We start from the raw sequence: 20,064 nt of genomic DNA, 5'->3' as shown, positions 1-20,064 counted from the left end.
GTGAAAGGTAAACGAGGCCAAGGCTGGCCAAAGAAGAAATGGGGAAATTACCTAACTCACCGAGTGGAAGCTACAGAAGTGAAAGGAAAACAAGGCTAAGACTGGCCAAAGAAGAAATGGGGAGATTACGTAGCTTACCGAGTGGAAGCTACATAAGTGAAAGGAAAACGAGGCCAAGACTGGCCAAAGAAGAAATGGGGAGATTTCGTAGCTCACCGAGTGGAAGCTACATAAGTGAAAGGAAAACGAGGCCAAGGCTGGCCAAAGAAGAAATGGGGAAATTTCGTAGCTCACCGAGTGGAAGCTACATAAGTGAAAGGAAAACGAGGCCAAGGCTGGCCAAAGAAGAAATGGGGAGATTGTGTTAAGAATGATATGGTGTAGTCTGGTGTCACAGTGGATATAACACAAGATAGAAACAAGTGGAGCACAGCGATCCAAGAAGTTGACCCCAGCTAATTGGAAAAAAAAAAAAAAAAAAGCTTAGAACAAGAAGGTTCGCGCTATCTCTGACAGTTTTTGATCTCCTCCCTGTCGACAGACAGACGCACAGATGAATATAACCGTTCTGTAGACTTCCCATGCTTATATTTAACATAATTTAGAACTCTAAAACCTAACATTTGATCCCGTTTAAAATCAACAAATAGGGTCAAAAGCTTAATGGTTTGTATATTTAAGAAAGCAAAAATTATTGAATTATCCTTACAAATGTTGATCAACAGCATACCCCGTGCGTAGTAAAATAAGTTTTTGAAAATCTCAAATTGCTTCTACTGCCTGGGGACATTCATTTCTCAAAAGCTTTGTTCGTTGGACGCTTAGAAAAACAAAAGGGAAGGATATACGAAACGAGGACTTTAAAGAAAAGAAAAAGAGGAAGTTCTTCTATTCATTCAAGAATATATCTTTTTCGTTTCTACAGATGTTTTCAATAGTTTAGTCAGAAAATATTGTGGTAACTGGGCAATAGAAATTGCTAATAAACTATTCAACTAAAATAATAAGTAAATTAAAATATTCAAACAACTAAAATTAAAAGTTAATTATAAATACAATATATAATGGGTTCTATAGTTTTTAATAGTGTTCCAGACTTTTTTTTAATAAATAAAGCCTTACATATTAATATGTGTATTTTTAATTTAATAGATATTTCCAACAAATTATAACAATGAATCTATTATGATTGGCCTATTTCAAAATTTACTGTACAAATTTGCTTCCGTTTTCCAGAAGGAAATATCTAAAAAAATATTTCTGTTTTATTTATTAATTACGATCCAATTAAATAATTAAATATTATATTTGCTGAATTCTGAATGAAAAAAAAAAAAAGCTTTTCAGCTAAAATTGTAGCAACGTACAAAAATAGTTCTGTTTTTCAGTTGATCAAGTTGAAGTAATATTACTCACTTTAAAAAAAAGCAACTTAAAATTAATTTTTTTAACGGTATAGTAAACCAAAAACCATCTTATCTACTGAAAGGATATTGTCAAATAAGGAAAAACTCAAAGAAAAGTATTCAGTTTTAAGCGTAGTTACATCTTGATTTTAAAATTTTTCGTTGAACGACAAGCAATTATCATACGAGTGGCAGTCGAAAAGTTCCCGAAATGTTGTTGCAGTGTTGCCATTTGTGATGCAATTACAATGAATCTTGTATAAATACAGTCCTTAGGCTGCTTAATTATCAATATGACAAGTGTGAATAGATCATAACAAAAGTTTACGAGTAGTGTAGGTAGTGGCGTATTTAGGAGGGGGGCTTCCGGGCTTAAGCCTTCCCCGAAATCTTACTTACTATAGTAAAATAATATATGAAATATCTTGCAGATTTCTCCCCTCACCCACCCACCGAAAGTTAGCAAAGCCCCTCCCGAAACAAAATCGTAAATACGCCATTGAGTGTAGGTAAGCGTTGGAATATGTTGGGATCAGTTTTTACAATGTCGGAGTGATGCACAAACATCAAGTTCATGTGCAAATTGGGGAAATCTGCTTCATATACCTGCTTTGGTAATCTTACAATCAGTTTACGGTGACAATGTTTTAAGAAAAGCAGCACCTTTATCCGCTTCGTCACTGTAGAAAACATCAAAACCAACGCGAAGGCGAATTTCGAAAAGATACCAAACCAATATTTTTCTCGGTGTTTCTAGCAATGGTAGAAGCTGTGTAGGAAGCATGTATGTTCCGAAGACACTTTACGCAACGTAAGGACTGTGCTGTACAAGATTAGTTGTGATTCCATGACAAATGGCAAAACCACAACTTTCTGAGAACTTTTTCAATGCTCGTCGTATAATATTAAATTTATAAGTTAAATAAATATGTTGTTATGAAACATGAATTTGATTTAACATATTTAAAATTACTATTTAAAAAAAAACATCAATCAGTAATGATTTAAATCTTCGTCACTAAATAAAATATTTCCGACTATTTATGAAATAAATAACATAAACTTTCTTAGTTACAGAAGAAGTTGCACAGAATGATCAAATCGTTCAAGAAGAGGCACATTCATGAATGACCAATGATTATGGCGCTCTAACTAACCGACCAACAAGGATTTTTTATTTTTTTTTTTTTTTTAATTTTTACAAAAGCTTGTTCCGTACCTGTTCACCCTTATTTATTGAATTTAAATTCTCTGAAATATTTGTAAGGCGAAAACTTACAACAAAAGTAGTATATCACTTTATTTTGTAGAGCACTTGTACGTTGAAGATATTTAAAGCATTTATAATTCATGCAGATCAAAGATTGAATTTGTATGTACAATATAATGTTAAATGTTATGTATATGTAAATTATTTGATGCTTTTTTAATTAAAAATGCGTGCAATATTTTTGTATCACTGAGTTTTCTTCGCCTTGATCCACTGTTTCTTACCTGTACTGCACCCTAATGTAAGTCTTAACATAATCATTTCCTTTTGCTGTTATTTATGATGTTGCTGGCCACTTCTATTGTTTCACATGTTTCATACTTTATCAACACGCATCACACACACACCAACACTGATTCCAAAACGCTATGCATTTCAAAAACAAATTGTAAGCTTGTCAACACTAATTAAAAACATTTGTGGTAATTTAGAAAAGCCAAGATACAAGGTGTCATCAAAATGTACGGTGAAGGTTGTTGCACAGTGCCATATATCGATGTTGTATCTATTTTAACTAGTAAGCCCGGCAGCCTAGTCAGTGTCGAGTTTGAACGAGTTATGACATGCTAGTTGGCTTCGAGAGCCAAAGAAGCTCACGAATTGTATAAATCAGTGTATGTCGATGAAGCATAGACGTTGAAGACTGTTTAAAAGTGGTATGAGCTATTCAAAAGTGGCAAGGAGTTTGTGGAAAGCAAGCAACGATCGAGACGTCCTTCGACGTCAATAACAATGAAATCTTCCAGAAACTGGCTGAAGTGATTTGTTCAAACAGCTGAATGACTATTTCCGAGAGCTTTTAGAATAACTAAACATCTCGTATGGACCCGTGAAAAACATTCTAACTGCCGATTAAATGAGCAAAGGGCTTCCATCTTCACCACGAAAATACACCCTGCCACACTTTGCTTTGGATCTGCGAGTTTTCGGCCGAAAAACTATTTCTGTCTGTCCACATTCTCTCTCCAGATATATCACCATGCGATTTCTGGCTCTTTCTCAAAGGTAAAATCGTGCTTACCATCCTTGACATTGAGAAAGCCACGACAGAACAAGTGAACACCCTTCCAAAAGAAGCCTTCAAGAAATGCTTCCATTCATGGATTCAACGTTGGGATAAGTGCATTGCTAGCTAAGGACATTACTTTGAAGGAGATTAAATCAAATTCCATGTAAGCTTATTACTTTGTTGCTAATAAAATTCTTCACCGTACTTTTCGATCACACCTCGTAAGTTGTGCGCAAACTATTTTTTAACTTACTTAAATTTTGGTTCACTTGAACACAACGCTCAAAAATAATTCTTCTGACCTAGGCACCAGTTCTGAAAACCAGTCTCCATACCCCATCAGGAAGTCGCGGCTGGAAAAAGGGATTGCCGCCGAAGGTAGCCAGCACCCGTCCGCTGCGGCACGACGATCTACTTGTTCAAAGTTGCCGACCTTTTGCCGAGGCAGCAAGTGGTCGAAAATCGTAAAATAAAATGCCCTTTGCCGACTGTTGCCGGCCATCCGAGTACAGTCGGAAAGGCCTCTTTCCGACCTTTTGCGGACTCCTTATGCCGGCCCCTTTTCGACGGCAGCGTCGGTGCATTTACTGCGCCTTTACGGCTTTTTGCCGACTGCTCAGCAAGGCATCTTTCCGACGGCGGAGCCGGTGCATTAAATGCCCGGCTGTTTGCTGACTGCTCGGCAAGGCAACTATTCGTCGCGGTCGAAAATTGAGCGGAAAGACGCCGGTGTCCGGCGCCGGCAAGCTGACCGCGGCATCTGGTTGGCATGGACAAATAGTCCGATTTTAGGTGGCAGATCCCTGATGGGGATAAAACAATTCCAATTTGATGCATAGGTCTATATGTTTTGGCCTTAAAATAGCTGGGCACTTGACTCGTATTTCTAATCGCGATGATGACATGACGCCCAGGATTTTTAAAATCCTGCTTGAATGTTATTCAATTTATGTTGTTTTTATTCTAGTGTTTTTGTTTTCTATAACTATATGCTCGACTAAATTTGATAAAAATTACTATATACGAGAGGGGGAGTCCGAAAATAAGTTTCCCCAGGCGACTGTGGACAGAGGTAGGGATGCAAGAGCGAAAATAGCACATGACATTCAAGATCAGATGTAACTTTATTTGTCCACATAAACACCACTTACATTGAGATACTTGTCATACTGGTCTATAAGCTTCAAAACCCCTTCCAGGAAAAATTCAGGGCTCTGCACATGGAAAAAGCATAGAACAGCTCACTAAATTGGCGACACCATTTCCTCACAATTTTTTTTGACATCACATCAGGCCCATAGATTTCCACGAGGCGGTTATGGACTTCTGTTCCCGATACACCACGTGCCCATTCATAGCGGACAGCCGCTCGCAAGTCCTCCTTTGACCATGACGTCCAAACGCGACTTCTCTCCATTGAGTTATCTGGCTCAAACTGACAAGGGAACATCTTATATTGATAGAAGCATTGCCCAATCAAACAATGCGCAATCGATAGAGGAGTGAAGAAGAGTGAGAAATCCGAAGTTTTACCGGCCGACACTCAGAAATACAGGAGATACAGGGGAAGGAAGGATTTAGAATCATGTGAAGATAGCAATGCAAAAGATACACTGACACAGAAAGAACTTCGAAGTGATTAAAGTAATCAAAATGACATTTACACAACAGTATAGTAAGCAAACATTCTACCCACAGACATGCTCAATAATATCTTATGTAATGCAGAGTTGCCAACTGAGTACAATAAAATTTTGTTAAATGGCACGGAACATAAATTATAACATATAGCAAATCTAATTATGAATAGAACCATACCTGTGATATCTTGATGTACAGTGTTGTCAACGTTTGAGGGTAGGCCTATATAAATTCTTATTTGAATCTTGGATGTAGAAGAGTACATACAGTACAGGATTCGAACTAGTTGAAATGAAAATATGAGACCACAAACAAGAATATAATCACTGAAGTATGAAAATAGGGACGAACCACAGTGTCGATTTTCTAGATGTTATAATTTGTGTTACGTGCCATTTAACAAAACTTCATTATGTGCTCAGTTGACAACACTGCATCACAGATGACGTTACTGAGCGTGTCTGTGGGTACAATGTTTCCTTACTATACTGTTGTGTAAATGTCATTTTGATTATTTTAGTCATGTTGAAGTTCTTTCTGTATCAAATTGTCTTTTGCATTGTTATCTTCACATGATTCCAGATCCTTCTTTCCTCTGTATCTCCTGTGTTTCTGGGTGTCGGTCCGTAAAACTTCGGATTTCTCACTTTTTCTTACTCCTCTATCGATTGCGCATTCTTTCGTTGGGTAACGCTACTATCAATTTAAGATGTTCCCTTGTGAGAGACTCGTCTACGACTGCGCCACTTGCAACATCGCGGGCGAACCTGTGCCTGAGTGTGTTGCACATGCAATCACTGTATTGTTTCCCTTAATTGCTGTTCGCTTTCCTGGAGAGAACGAGAGGAGAAACTGAGTTTCGTGCTCATTCTCGTAGACTAAAGAATATATGCGAATATCTGAATGTAGAAAACACCTTGCATCTAAACATGAATATTCCTTGACAAGTTATTACTAACTTTTATATCCTAAATGTAAAAGTTGTTAAAAGATTTATTTATGTTTCTTATCCCAGATGTGACAATTATGCGAATCATTGCCAAGTATTGTTGTATTTTTAAAGGAACAGAGTTCAGGTTTTTACCTAACTTGCTCTGTGCTGCGAAACTATGAATATACTTCTGTAGTTTTCGAAATTATGATGGTAGCAGTCTTGTATTCGAATTTTACAGAAGTTAATGTATTTTGAAGACCGATAAGAATAATGAGAAATAATCTCAAATAAGCTTTTCCGACCTGTTCACTACGTGAGTCTCTTTTTAATACATAAGAGATTTACTAAATTGCTTTCTTAAAAAACGGTAAATTCTGCAATTCGAAAATTTTGTTTCGAAACTTGTCTTCTTCTTCCTCACCTCAACCATAGGTTGGTGAGTAACATGGAAATTTTAATTTTTCCTCCCTTTGGAGATTTGTTTTATACTTTGATAAGGTCTCTTCTTCGTTACTACATGTAGATACTCTATCCTTAATCTTCTTCCTGGTTTTCCTTCTGCCTTTCCCTCTACCAACACGGTGATCCAATCGGATTGCTGAATAAGATGGCCAAGCATGCTGTTTCTTTTTTTTCCCCCCTATTCATGATCTGTTGTCCTTCACTAGCTTCCTTTAGTACGTCTCCATTCCTTTTCCTTTCGGACCATGATATGCGCAGCATTCTGTGCCAACACCACATTTCAAATGCTTCCAGCTTGGATATTTCAGCTTTTCTCAATGTCCACTTCTCTGATTCACAAAGCGTCACACTCCATACCAGAGTCTTCATAAATCATTTTCGAACGTCCAACTACACATTTCTTGATGTTAGCAGTCTTTTCCTATTGAATTTCCGTTTGCTCCTGTCCTGTTCTGCTCTTGTGCATTTTACCACTTTGGTTTTCATTTTATCTTCATTTTGCATTTTTTTTTCCAGTTGGACTTTCAAGTTTGAAAGTGCTTCTTGCAATTATTGTTGGACTCATTTTTAGCTTAATATTTAAAATCGTTTTAGTGTGTTTTTTGAAGCAAAAACCGACTTTTATCATTTAAAAAGAAGAAAATAAACAACATAAACAGTTTATAATAGCTAGCTAGACATTCTCTTCTGAATCAACCAGAGAAACAAAAATAAATCCGTAACGTTGGCATGTTAACACGAAGAATTTAATAATATTTTGCATTTGCAATACTCTGGTAGTAGTGATAGTTACATTTGTTTGATTACATAACAACATTAGTTTCCTTTTCTCTCGGATTGCTTAAATGAGTTTCAGAGTGTTGCGTACAAGAAAGAAATCATGAGTTTATGATAGTGGTAAGAAGTATTGTATATGCCAGTGTAGCCAGACGCTGGTAAATGCTTGGTTTCTATAGACTGTTAAAAAAATGTGTCAAAATATTTTGGGTACAGATTCATCACATCAAAATAAGAAAAAGAAAAAGGTTCATATTGTAACGTGAATTTTCGTTGGTCTCTAAAGAAAGAAAAAAAATGTAAATGTTCTTTGGAAAGAAATTGTATTCCATCTTTTGTGACAGTAAATGCTGGCATTGGTTATATGGTTCGCGTTTCTAACCCTAGGGTGAGCTGAGTCTAAGCCTTGATTAAGATGTCACTGTTTGATCTGACATCTGCTGGCTGAATTGTGGACTTGGTCGACTGAGCGTTTACAATTTAGTTAGTGGAACAAGTCAGAAAAGAGGCGGTTGTGAGTTAAATTGATAAGGTAAACATGGAGTAACGTAAAATCAGGAGGCTTTTGTTTCAGCTATTGTAGGAGGCTTTTGTTTCAGCTAAAGTATACTAAATTCTAACCTATTACTTTTCTTCTGTGATTAGTGGAAATTCGTAATTTTGTGCTTAAATCTTGGAATGGACATACATATTTTTTGGCGACTTCAATTAAAAATTTACTCTTACGACGTGGTGGATGACATTTAAACAATTCGTTATTTTATTGTAATGTATGTTCTGTCTTCATGTTTATTCGTTTAATTCCATTCAATTCTTTCGATATAACCTGAATAATCAAAACGTGCAATTACTGCAATCTTAAAATTCTTGTCATCTGACATAATTTTTTTCTCTTATATAATCAGTTATATTGAGCCTTATTGTTCCTTGTTGCTTGTTACTTATTTGGTTTTACATTAGAAATTTATATACACAAAAATATATACATATTTATAGTGGTTGTTCAATTGGCAGTTTAAAAAAAAAGAAAAAAGAAAGAATAAAGTCTAATAGCAGGTATTCCTGGAGTCTGAATTAAATGAACCGAGGTCCCTATGTATGCGGGTAAATGACGCTACAATATGAACCTGAGCTCAAAATTGAGTTATAGCGTGCCGAAAACGTGAAACAAGTAAACTTTAAAAGTTCATAACTCCACTATTATGGAACCTATTGTAATCAGGCCAAGACATCAGTAAGGAACTAGTATGTGAACTATCCAAATATCCATCTTTAAGAATGCTCCAGTACTTGCAGACCAATTTTTAGAGAGGTACGCGGAGAGTAATCAAGTACTCCCAAACAGCCTCTCTAAAAATGATTATGCAAGTAACGGAGGTTCTGAAAGATAGATATTTGGATAGTTCACATACTAGTTACTCAGTGATGTCTTGATCCAACTACAATTGTAGTGGAATTACGGACCTTTAAAGTTCATTTTTTAATGTTTTTGGTATCCTATAACTGTGAAACTATTACATTTAGCGACCACAGGTCCCATATGAACTTTTTTCTTATTTTGATGTGAGAAATCTATTCCCAAAATATTGCATCAAATATTTGTAACACCCTGTATACACTCTACTGGAACAAATCCTGGGAAATGTTATTGATTTCTTCTAGGATGTTGTTCATATTATCAATTGTTCCTGGCGAATTCCAGAAGAGTTATCAAAATAGATACAAATAGCGAGTTATGATAGTAGTCAATATAAGATAATAAAATAAAATGAGAAACTTGTATACTCACTACAAAAGTCAAAAATATTAAGTAGTACTTTCGACGAGCACGCTCTCCATCTTCAGTTTACTTTACATCTAGAAAGGGTTATAAATGTAAAAAACATGTAGGAAGGTGTAAAGGAAAAGAAAAGAGTAGATATAAACTGTACTTCAGAAACTAGAGTATGATAGTAGATAATGATATGATATTTCATTTGAATTTGTTTGACATTAACTCTAAAAATGTTTACAAAGGTAACCAGGTGTCACTGACAGCAAGACGGCCACTGAATTGAGTGTAAAAGTGATTACCAATATATCATTGTGATAATTATTAAAACTTTATTTGTGTATCTATATTTGTCTCTTTGTTGAAACCTAAATATCTAGTACTTTGCTTTTTTTTTAAACGGTGTTACAAGTTCATGACCCTCAGAAGGAGAGGGCCAGCCATTACTGAATTAAGGGGTGTCAAGGAGAGAATACTCCGCAGAATCAACCGAAAACCATATAAATACATTAAATTAAAGACAAATTCTGACCAAAGTATATATTATCTAATAAATAATAGTGTTACAGTTTCGGCAAATTATCTTTGCCTTCATCAGACATATTGTAAAATACAATTTCTAAGACTACATCTTATACATCTCAGAAAATGAGAGGAGGTTATTAATCAGATGCATTTTTTCATTTTTTACAATTTATAATTGATTACATATTTGCAACTTTTAATGATACAACTTTCACTTGAAAACATAACCTATGTTATTGAACAACTTTTTGCTTTTTCTAACCTAAACTAATAAATTGGTTATCTGCTATTAAATACATCTGTGTTACCTCTTCTTTCTTCCCGGCTTTATCCAATATCTTTCTTCATATATCATGTACATTTAGTCCAATATTCCAGTCCATAAATTCTTCGCTTTTTTTGTTTCGTATCCATGTTAAAAATGATAAAAAAATATATTTGTGTTCCATGAATATCATCTATCATTTTCTGAGATATATAAGCTGCAGTCTTAGAAATTGTATTTTATAATGTGTTTGATGAGAGTAAAGATATTTCGAAACTGTAACTATATTATTTATTAAATAGTATATGCTTTGGTCAGAATTTCCCTTTTATTTTATACAAGAAGTTGCAAAGCTAAAATAAGTGTATAAATACCATACATTTGTTAAAGGGACCCGCTGTTATGGCTTCTGGCAAGGGAACATGCTTTAGCTGTTACAATTTCCAAATAACTTGTTAAGTAGGGACCACAGCAATACACTTCTGCACCGGGGCCTTGAAGAAATTTACAACGACACTGATAGTAACGTTTTCCAAATTAAAATTAGTAAAATAATTTAACTTGGAGATGCTACAATATATCCTCTCACTACGAAATTTGATTTCCCTTCAGAATACTTCATCACATAATTCTATTCAGATAGTAGATTGATTACTTCTAATTATACCTTTAAGATCTCTTCAATCACGCAGAACTAAAAACATTCATTGTTTGCTACAACAATGTAATGCAGGAAGAAACTGAAATCTGTCGGGAAACTTTGCGAGAACGGAGCTATTGATTAAGGTGGGCAGTCTGCCATTTTTAAAAATTTTTAATAGTAAGTGTTGCCAAATAGACTAATTGAAATTGACACTTCTGAATATTAGAAAATAAACTATATTTCTTCAGAATTTTAATATCTAATTATAAGAGATTAAAATTAATGGCAGATTGTTTATTTCTGTACGTAATGTAGTTTCATTATTTGTAAAGTTTAATTTTTGATCCAAATTTAATTTTCGATCCTTGATTTTTATAAAATTAAGTCCATAAACTAGTAAACTTTTTTTTTTTCAAGATACGTTATGTGTAAAATATTTACTACTTTCAGATCGGATGTATTTGATAAAACATTCAGTGCTTATAAATTACAAACGGTTGGAAAAAAGGATGAAACAATAAATCAGGCAGGAAAATGTTGTAAAAAAAATGAAATCTTTAGGTTTTACGTCCCACGCTATGCGGGCTAGACTAAAGGAGACGGTGATAATTAGAAATGAATGAAAATGGTGGAGTGAAGAAAGTGGGAGGAAACGGGAGAACCACGAGAAAACCCAAGCACATGGTGTTTGCCCACCACAAAGTTTACTTGGCTCAAGTTGGGATCGAACCAAGAACTCCATGCATAAGAGGTGAATATTCTACCACTGCCCCGGAAAATGTTGTAGGGCATACCCTGCTTGTCATGTAGGGGATCCTATGAGATGACTCAATAATTATAAAGAAAACAAAATAATTGTAATATTTTTTTTAAAAAAATGAAGATATCATAGAAAAACAAACAACCATTGTAGCATTTTATTTTTGTCTGGGGTAACGTTTACGAAATAGCCATCATCTAATTGTTCCTGTACTCTTAAAAAATGGTTCAATGGTTAAAATCAGTAACGGTTGGAAATACACTAAAGCATCTCTTTTTTCTCTTCTTTTCTTGTTTCAAATTGTGGTAAGTAATTAATAAATGCAATATATACATAGTTATTTAATGGCATTCCAGATATATTATTTTCTACTTCCTGTTGTTTTCACTAAAGTTGCAAAAGAAAAGGAATTTTCAGTTTAGAACTTAAAAAGAGGGGAAAGGGAACTGTATCTGGCTAGCATTCGAGTACAATATGTGTTATAAAATTTACGCTTGTGTAAAATTAAGATATTGGGCTTTTGTCATGAAAATAAAGGTTCTCCTTGTCGCTTTGTAATGAGATTTCCATATTTCCTGACTACAATACGAGTTGAGGATATGATAAAGAGCTCTACAGACATATTCAAAAACAGTTATCTTCTTTTTCTTCTCCTTCTAAACTTTTTTTTTTCAATTAGCTGGGTGTTAGAAAGTTAAAAATTAGTGCAAGGTATTTATTTTTAATTAACCTTCTAAACTACTGTAATTCCCAATGAATGTTAAAACAACTTCCTGATTACTTCAACTCTTTAATGCCCCTGTATATCTCTGGGTAATTAATACACTTTACAACCACTAAGGTTCAAAGATAACCACACTTCAGCTAACATTGATAATTATACAACAAACTCAGCCACCTAACGCTCATATCCAATCTACAAATAACTTCAGCCACTTATGGCTCTATTCCAACCTAAACACATTTACAAATTATTTATATTATATAGTTACACCAGTTACGCCCTTCATTTGTTTTCACAATTTCCTAATACCTTGTCCGATTATTCAATAGGAAACATCTTGCCCCAACTAATTGACATAAGACATCTTGCCTCAACTAATTGACATAGAACATCTTGCCCCAACTAATTGACATAACCTAACACTGGGGTCGGCTTTTCTGATTGCTGTCCCTCACCTGTTTCTATCTTGTGTCATATCCGTTGTGACATCACATTGCACCACATCACTTTTAACTAGAGATGCAAGGGCTCGGAAAAAAACCGGCTTTTTTGGAAAAAAACTCGGTTTTTTCTGCTTTGCTTTTTTGCTTCGGAAATTTTGGGCTTTTTTCAAAATACTGCTTTAAATTGATAAAACAGACTTTGTATCGCTTCTCTATAACACAAAAAATCATTTAATTAGTGGTTGATGCTGATAATAATATAAAACATCGAAAATAAACTATGAATTTCGAAAAAATATTTCAAACAATTTTTCTTCAACATATTTACATTATGAATTCCACAGGATTAACCAATGTATATAATAAGAATTTTTTAACCTCCTATATACAAAAGTAAGCAGAGTTGGCAAGAACCGTGGTTGTTTTTGAAAATGCCAAAAACCCGTTTTTGGGGGGATGTTTAAACCAGGCTTTTTTGGTTTAAACCAGGCTTTTTTGACTTAGATTTTTTGCTTTATGTATTTATATTACATCTTCACAGAAATAGCCTAAGTTTGTTTCGCCTTGATGTTATTATGCAACAGCGGGGTTATGCCGGAAGAACTCCCATAAGCTTAAAGAAGTGCGGTCAGTAAATTTCTTAATTTGAGAATCTCCCGCCCTAGCCATTGGGAAAATCCCGTCATTACTTGAAATGTAAGACAATAACGGGAAAATCCTGTTATTGCTTTGCATGTAAAATTTAAAGGTCAACGTACCATAATCAGTACGCTAAAACTGAGGTATTAAATTACAAATTTAGTACCGGTACGTAGATATCATTGAAAGTCCAATCCAAGCTAATGTTGGAAGTTACGTAGGCAATCGATAAATTTTGCCAATTTCTATCAATATATTTAAGCAATATTGGCTTCTTTATAAAACAACACGCATTTAGGCATGTAGAAATATACAATTTGGTTTGTTTCGTATATTTAGGCTTAACATCCTTACGAAATACCGAGGTTATCAAGGAGAAGACTTTCGCTTAAACTGACATCCGAACCGCTACTTGGGTTACGCATGAAAGAAGGATTGTGGTTCGACCGAGAATAGAACATGGGACACATTGATTAAAAGGTGAAAGGGAAATAAAACTATTGCAGGTAGTTTGATATCTGGAAACGTCACCATGAAGTTCACACGATTCGCATTTTTCATTCTTTTTATTTTTGTGGTTTAAACCAGTTATTAAAAAAAAAAAAAAAAAAAAAAAGTTGGTGTAAACCAGCCAACCCTAAAAGTAAACACTTCTTTTTAAAGAATACACAAATAACTAGCAAAATAGTATGTAGTATTTTTACTTCAAAATATTCCATACCCTCTTTTTGAAACAAAATAAAATTAAAATAAAACATAAGAGAAATACTTAGATTTATATGATACACTTAAAGGCTGCACATCTAGAGCTTTTGGTTCTGTATATTCTTGAAATTCTACAGTTAAGTTTTATAGAACCACCATCACAGTTTACCCAATCCTCAAGTTTTCTGAATTTTTAACAAGAGGGATTCAACATATCATTACGGAACTCCCCCCCCCCCCCAAAAAAAAAAAAAGACTACGGAATATATTTAAGTTAAGCTAAATACAACTGCACAACAAACATGACTGAGTGATTAGCTTTTGCGCTTCTATCGGGAAGTCCGGGATTCAACCAGCATTCGACCATTCTGACAAAGCTTTTCTTCATTCCATCTGTGAATGTAGAAATAGTGCGTGTACTGTGAGTTGGGCGACCTCCTTTTTTATTGTTTTTAAATCGTTATTATTACTAATTACCAGCAGTGACGATTTTGCGAAGGTTAGGGGGGCGGTCTTTCGGACTGAAGCCCGTTCCCCAAAGTTACGGAATGTCTGCAACAAACGAAATATCTATTATTTATGCCTTTACTCATAAACTTTAAGCTCCCGTCAAATAAAAATTACGAATGTTTAAAAAAAACTAAACATTAGTAAGAAATCCTTCCCAAAATACTTTTCTAAATCCGCCACTGATTCTCAGTATAAAATGATTTTTAAAGTTGTATCCGGAAGATTATTGTTAAACATATAAACGAAACGAAATATTAGTTATGCCTGTACTCATAAACTTCAAGCACTTCCCAAATAAAATTATGACTTTTTAGGAAACGAAACAATCAGAAAAAACCCTCCTAAAGTACTTTTCTAAATCCGCTACTGATTATTTGTATAAATTGGTATTCAAGGTTGTGTCCGGAAAATTATTGCTAAATCACTTCACAGCTACAGTATAACAGAAATGTGGAAGTACGGTTTGACGGATATATTGAAAAACGTACGCTTTGACGGATAAATAGAAAAACGGGCAAGTTTAACTTTTGCGCTAGAAGCTAGAGTACTAAAAGCTCTTAGAAATGAAACACGGATGACAAACTAGAGAAGAAAAAAGGTGTCGATAACTCAAAACTTAAAATAAAGTTAAATAGCCTCTAAAATTACCCTCAAATACTACATTCTTCATGTTAGCTTTAATTCGTAAAACATGTGTTCCATCCATCTTGATGGTGAATTTCAGAGCGAAATATCCCATTCAGGTCATGGAATTTTTATCTAACTATAGAATATACTATAAGAAAGCTATTTAGATAGAAAAATCATGAAGTTGAAAAAAGCCAAAATTTCCAAAATTCTCGTTTTTTTCCCAAAAAAGCCGGCTTTTTATGTGAAAAAAACCATCGATTCAAAAAAGCCGGCTTTTTTGCATCTCTACTTTTAACACACTCTTACCATTTCTTCTTTGGCCGACGTCGGGCTTGTTTCCCACTCCTATAGCATCCACTCGGTGAGCTACGTATTCTAAGGATCTTCTGACATGAACAAACCATCTCAGTCTACTTTCTTACACTGATTCTACTACCTGTCTCACCTTTACTGTTCTCTGGATCACTTCATTCTTAATTTTGTCCTTGCGCGTCGCTCCATATATTTACCTGAGCATCTTTTTCTTCTCCGCAACATGCAACTTTTATTCCTCTCTGTTTTTCGTCATCCAACATTCCGCTCCGTACAATAAGGCAGTTCTCACTACTGTTTTGTAGACTTTTTCTTTGAGGTGTATTGGTACTCTATGTTCACACAACATTCCTGTCGCTTCTCTCGCTTGCGTCCAACCGCTGCTAATTCTGTTGTTTGCATCTTCTTCTTTTCCTGCAGAATTGATCCCAAGTACTTGAATTTCTTCGTCCTTACAACCTCTTTTTAGTCAAGTTGTATTTTCGAAGGGGGCGCGGTGACTCAGTGGTAGAGCGTTCTCCTCTGGTGCTTGGGGTCACTGGTTCGATTCCAGCTTGCGCCGTGTGGACTTTGTGGTGAACAAACACTGTGTTGGAGGGATTTTTTTGGGGTTCTCTCGTTTCTCCCACTTTCTTCATTCCACCATTTCACTCATTTTTCATCATCACCGTTTCCTTTAGCCTAACCGGCTTAATCGTGGGACCTAAAACTTAAAGATTTCACTTGCACTTTTTTTTCACTTGTATTGTCGATTTATTTTTCCAGAAAGGGCACAGTAAGTAATCAGTCCTAGTTCTACTACTTGTAAGTCCTTTTGTCTCCAATGTCCCTCTCCAGATATCTAATATCTCTTGCAGAGCTACCTTGGTCTCAGTCACGAGCACGATTTCATCCGCAAATAGCATATCCCACGGTGGTAACTCTTGGGTATCCTTTGTAAGTTCGTTCATCACAATTGCAAAAAGTTATGGACTAAGACTAGATCTCTGATGAATTGAGTTGAACTGATTATGAGTTTAATGTCCTTTTCAGCAGCGAGGCTATATGAGACGGGACATACTGATTAACGTGGAATCCGAACCACATGAGCTCCCACCATGAATGAAACTCGGGTCTCCCATGCCAAAGGCGCGTACGTTAACCGCTTAGCCATGAAGGAGCTCACATCCCTGATGAGGTCCCACTTTAACTGCAAACTCTTCTGTTATTCCGCATGAGCTCTTCACTCCTGTCCTATGTCCATTATACATATCTTGAGTTATACAGATGTATGTGTTCGGAAAGCACTTCTTCTTTAGTTCCCACCAAATAAAATCCTGTGCACTCTATCATACGTTTTCTCTATGTCGAAGAAAACCATATAGAGGTCCTTCTGGTATTCTCTGTACTTTTCCATTAGCATTCTACGTGCAAAAATTGCATCCGTTGTCGATCGCTCTGACAAAAAATCAATTTTTTCCCCTGTAATTTCGGTAATACTTCAACGGAGTATTTTATGGCATCCACAAGGTATACGCAAGGGTTAAAATATTATAGGAAAGGGGAGCTCTTTACAAGTAGTTAAATAAAAAATAAGGAGCAGACAAAATAGTTGAGGTTCTTTTCTGTGCGTAATTATAACAGATATTTGTGTGCCCAGTTGTAGGAGTTACTTGTCTGATCAACAAATTTTTCAATAATAATGTTGTAAGATTTCTTTACAATAATTGATATTATTCTGTTTAAAGCACCTTCTTACATATGTATAATTGTAGATAAAATAATTTATAATTGTAATTATTTATATTTATAATTCTAATAATTTGTAATTTATATTATTAAGAACATTACAAAAGAATTTAAAAAATTATACTCGAATTGTTTTACAGAACACTCCCTCAGCCTTGTGAAACTAACTCGAATTCAATTGTATGTTCCACCACAATACTTATATTTGTTCCTTCTCTCGATTCACGTTGTTCTTTGTCATACATTCATTTTGCACCACTTGCCTACAACGCATTAAAGCAATAATAACTTCATTGAAGCGCTGATAAGTAGAAAAATTTGTAATTATGATGGAAGTAGACTGTTGGTGGTTGCCAAATGAATACAACCACTTCTCCATATTACGATAAGGTAGGAGCACTGCATGTTTTTCCATTTTAAGAAATTGGACGTTCCAGTCATATGCTTAATGTTACTGAATGTAGTTGCAGAGCTCATGTAACTATAAAACTAAACTGCTCTCTTTCTTTAAGCATTTTTTGCATAAATTTTTCAGAGATGAATGAATTGAATTGAGGTGATTTAGTTTATCGCCCCTTTCAGCAGCGAGGCTATATGAGACGTGGACCTACTGATTAACGTGGAATCCGAACCACATGAGCTCCCGCCGGGAATGTAATCCGGATCTCCCACGCCAAAGGCGCGTACGCTAACCGCTTAGCCACGAGGGAGCTCACAGAGACAGGCCCGCAACTAAAGGGGAGGTATGAGGGACCTGGCACCCCTAAACTTTTCGTAGCCCCCCCAGGCCTCAATACAAATTTCTATTATTAATTAGATATTTGTAAGATAATTTTTGGCGACTTGGCCCCCCCTAACATATTCATGGCCCTCCCAAACCTCTGTGGCTGGTTGCGGGCCTGTACAGAGATGAATGAATAATGTCTTGCATTAAGAAGAAAACTTATGCTCAAACACTACTCTGAGACTTCAAAAGTATTCTTTAAGTTAAAAAATATGCGAATTGTACAACCATGCTTCCTAAGCTAGCAGCTGCCTTTGGTATATAGGATGCTACTTATCCATTTGAAATTCTTGTACACACATAGAACTGTCCAAGTTGCTATCAATTTTCCAGAGTATATGTCCAAAATATTATGTCTAGTCCACAAATAGACAATAAGGGCGTCCCTCAGGGATCAATGCTAGGCTCTCTACTGGTTATAGCACATATAAATTATCTTCTCTCTAGCATTACTGAAGGGGACTTCATACTTTATGCAGACTATAAAGATAGTATCAGATTCATGAAAACAAGAACTTCAAAGAAAAATTTATGCTACAGTTGAGCAATTGAAAAACTGGTTTTATGGAAACAAATCAATACTTAACTCAAATAAAATTCTGCTAGGCAGGTTATACATAACCTTCCTTGTATCACAATACTTGAGAGTATGTGCAATCAACAAAATTTCCAGGTTTAACTATTGACAACAATATCAACTGGCATGTACGTATAAAATCCTCTGTAGTAACTAGCTTCCATATATAGCATAATGTTCCGGAAAACGGCATCCAAGTTCAGTATAGTTTTTCATTTGTAAAAGATTGAAGACTGATTATACAAATTGTCACGAAGTGCAGTTATCGGAAAAGCTATAGTATAATTTTCAAAGAAGCTAGGAATATTAAAAATGCCATAGATATATAGGATGTTTCAAAACAACAGTGACAATGTTTGGGAAGTGATTCCTGACACCAAGATAAGACACACACACACACACACACACACACACACACACACATATATATATATATATATATATATAGGGTGTTAATGAACTATACTGACAATCTTTAAGAGGTGATTCCTCACATCAAAATATGACAAAAAGTTCATATGGACTTATGGCGAAAAGTGCTTAGTTTTAGAGCTATGGCTATCCAAAAAACCAAAAGCCAACTTTCAAGAGGCACTATTTCGAATTCGAGAGACTGTTGATGGTGGTCGTTATCAGCGTAAAGGAAGTCACGCATACGCAAACCAATTTCATTCATGTTCAATTTGGTTACAGATTATTCCCTGCAAGGTGAAATTCCCAGAGATGCCATCAACCGAATTTTGAGATATGCTCTGACTTTATGGTTGGTCCAGAGTAGGCAAACGATAAGCCTTGATAGCAGTGATTTCAAGTAACAGCCTTGAAATCAGGGTATATCTGAAAACTCTATTGAAAACGTATATGAAAATGACACCCTGTAGGGAATAACTTCTACACCTATTGACAATTGATGAAATATTTGTGTATGGAATAACTTCTAGAGAATAGGTTATAGGGAACAGCCTGTAGGAAATAACCTCTACATATTCTGGATTGTGTCTGCGTGGCTTCCTTTACGCTGATAAGAATCACCATCCACAGTTTCGGGAATTCGAAATAGGGCCTATTGAAATTTGGCTTTTTCGCGATTCATATATATGGCATTTTAAATATTCCTAGTTTCTTTGAAAATTATACGGTAGCTTTTTCGATAACTGCACTTCGTGATAATTTGTATTATAAGTCTTCAATCTTTTACAAATAAAAAAACTATATATATATATATATATATATATATATATATATATATATATATATATATATATAGATAGATAGATAGATAGATAGATAGATAGATAGATAGATATATGAACCATCATCACCATCATAGGTATTCTGCCATTATTGGCAAATCACTTGCTGTAACTGAGAAGCTTCAATGCTCCATGGTCTTCCATTAATCCCTTCGTCTTCACGTACGATTTCTCTGTTTTGCTATACCCCATTAATTGTTCTCTGTTTCGCCCCCTCCCTCTCTTTCCTGTCACCATACCCTCGATCACGTCCCTTATGATGCAGTTCCTTCTTATCTAATGTCCCAAACAATTTA

The 20,064-nt window shown here is 35.2% G+C and overlaps 1 protein-coding gene across 2 annotated transcripts in view; it reads left to right on the top strand.

Moving 5' to 3' along the window:
* Positions 1-20,064, top strand: part of LOC145683741 (uncharacterized) — a 179,973-nt gene that overhangs the window by 126,930 nt on the left and 32,979 nt on the right. Inside the window, exon 7 of one of the 2 annotated variants that reach the window (XM_081755272.1) lies at positions 2,478-2,758. The exons of the other annotated variant lie outside the window; for it this stretch is intronic. Coding sequence (XP_081611398.1) covers positions 2,478-2,533 — 56 coding nt within the window. The 3' untranslated portion in view covers positions 2,534-2,758. Of the gene's footprint in view, positions 1-2,477; positions 2,759-20,064 lie in introns of those variants that run through there. 2 annotated transcript variants of the gene reach the window in all.

This window comes from Thermobia domestica, chromosome 4 (assembly GCF_964235325.1).
Source record: "Thermobia domestica chromosome 4, izTheDome1.hap1.1, whole genome shotgun sequence".
NCBI lineage: Eukaryota > Metazoa > Arthropoda > Insecta > Zygentoma > Lepismatidae > Thermobia > Thermobia domestica.
Note: the sequence above shows the minus strand (reverse complement) of the source record. Positions and strands in the feature narration are given on the sequence as shown.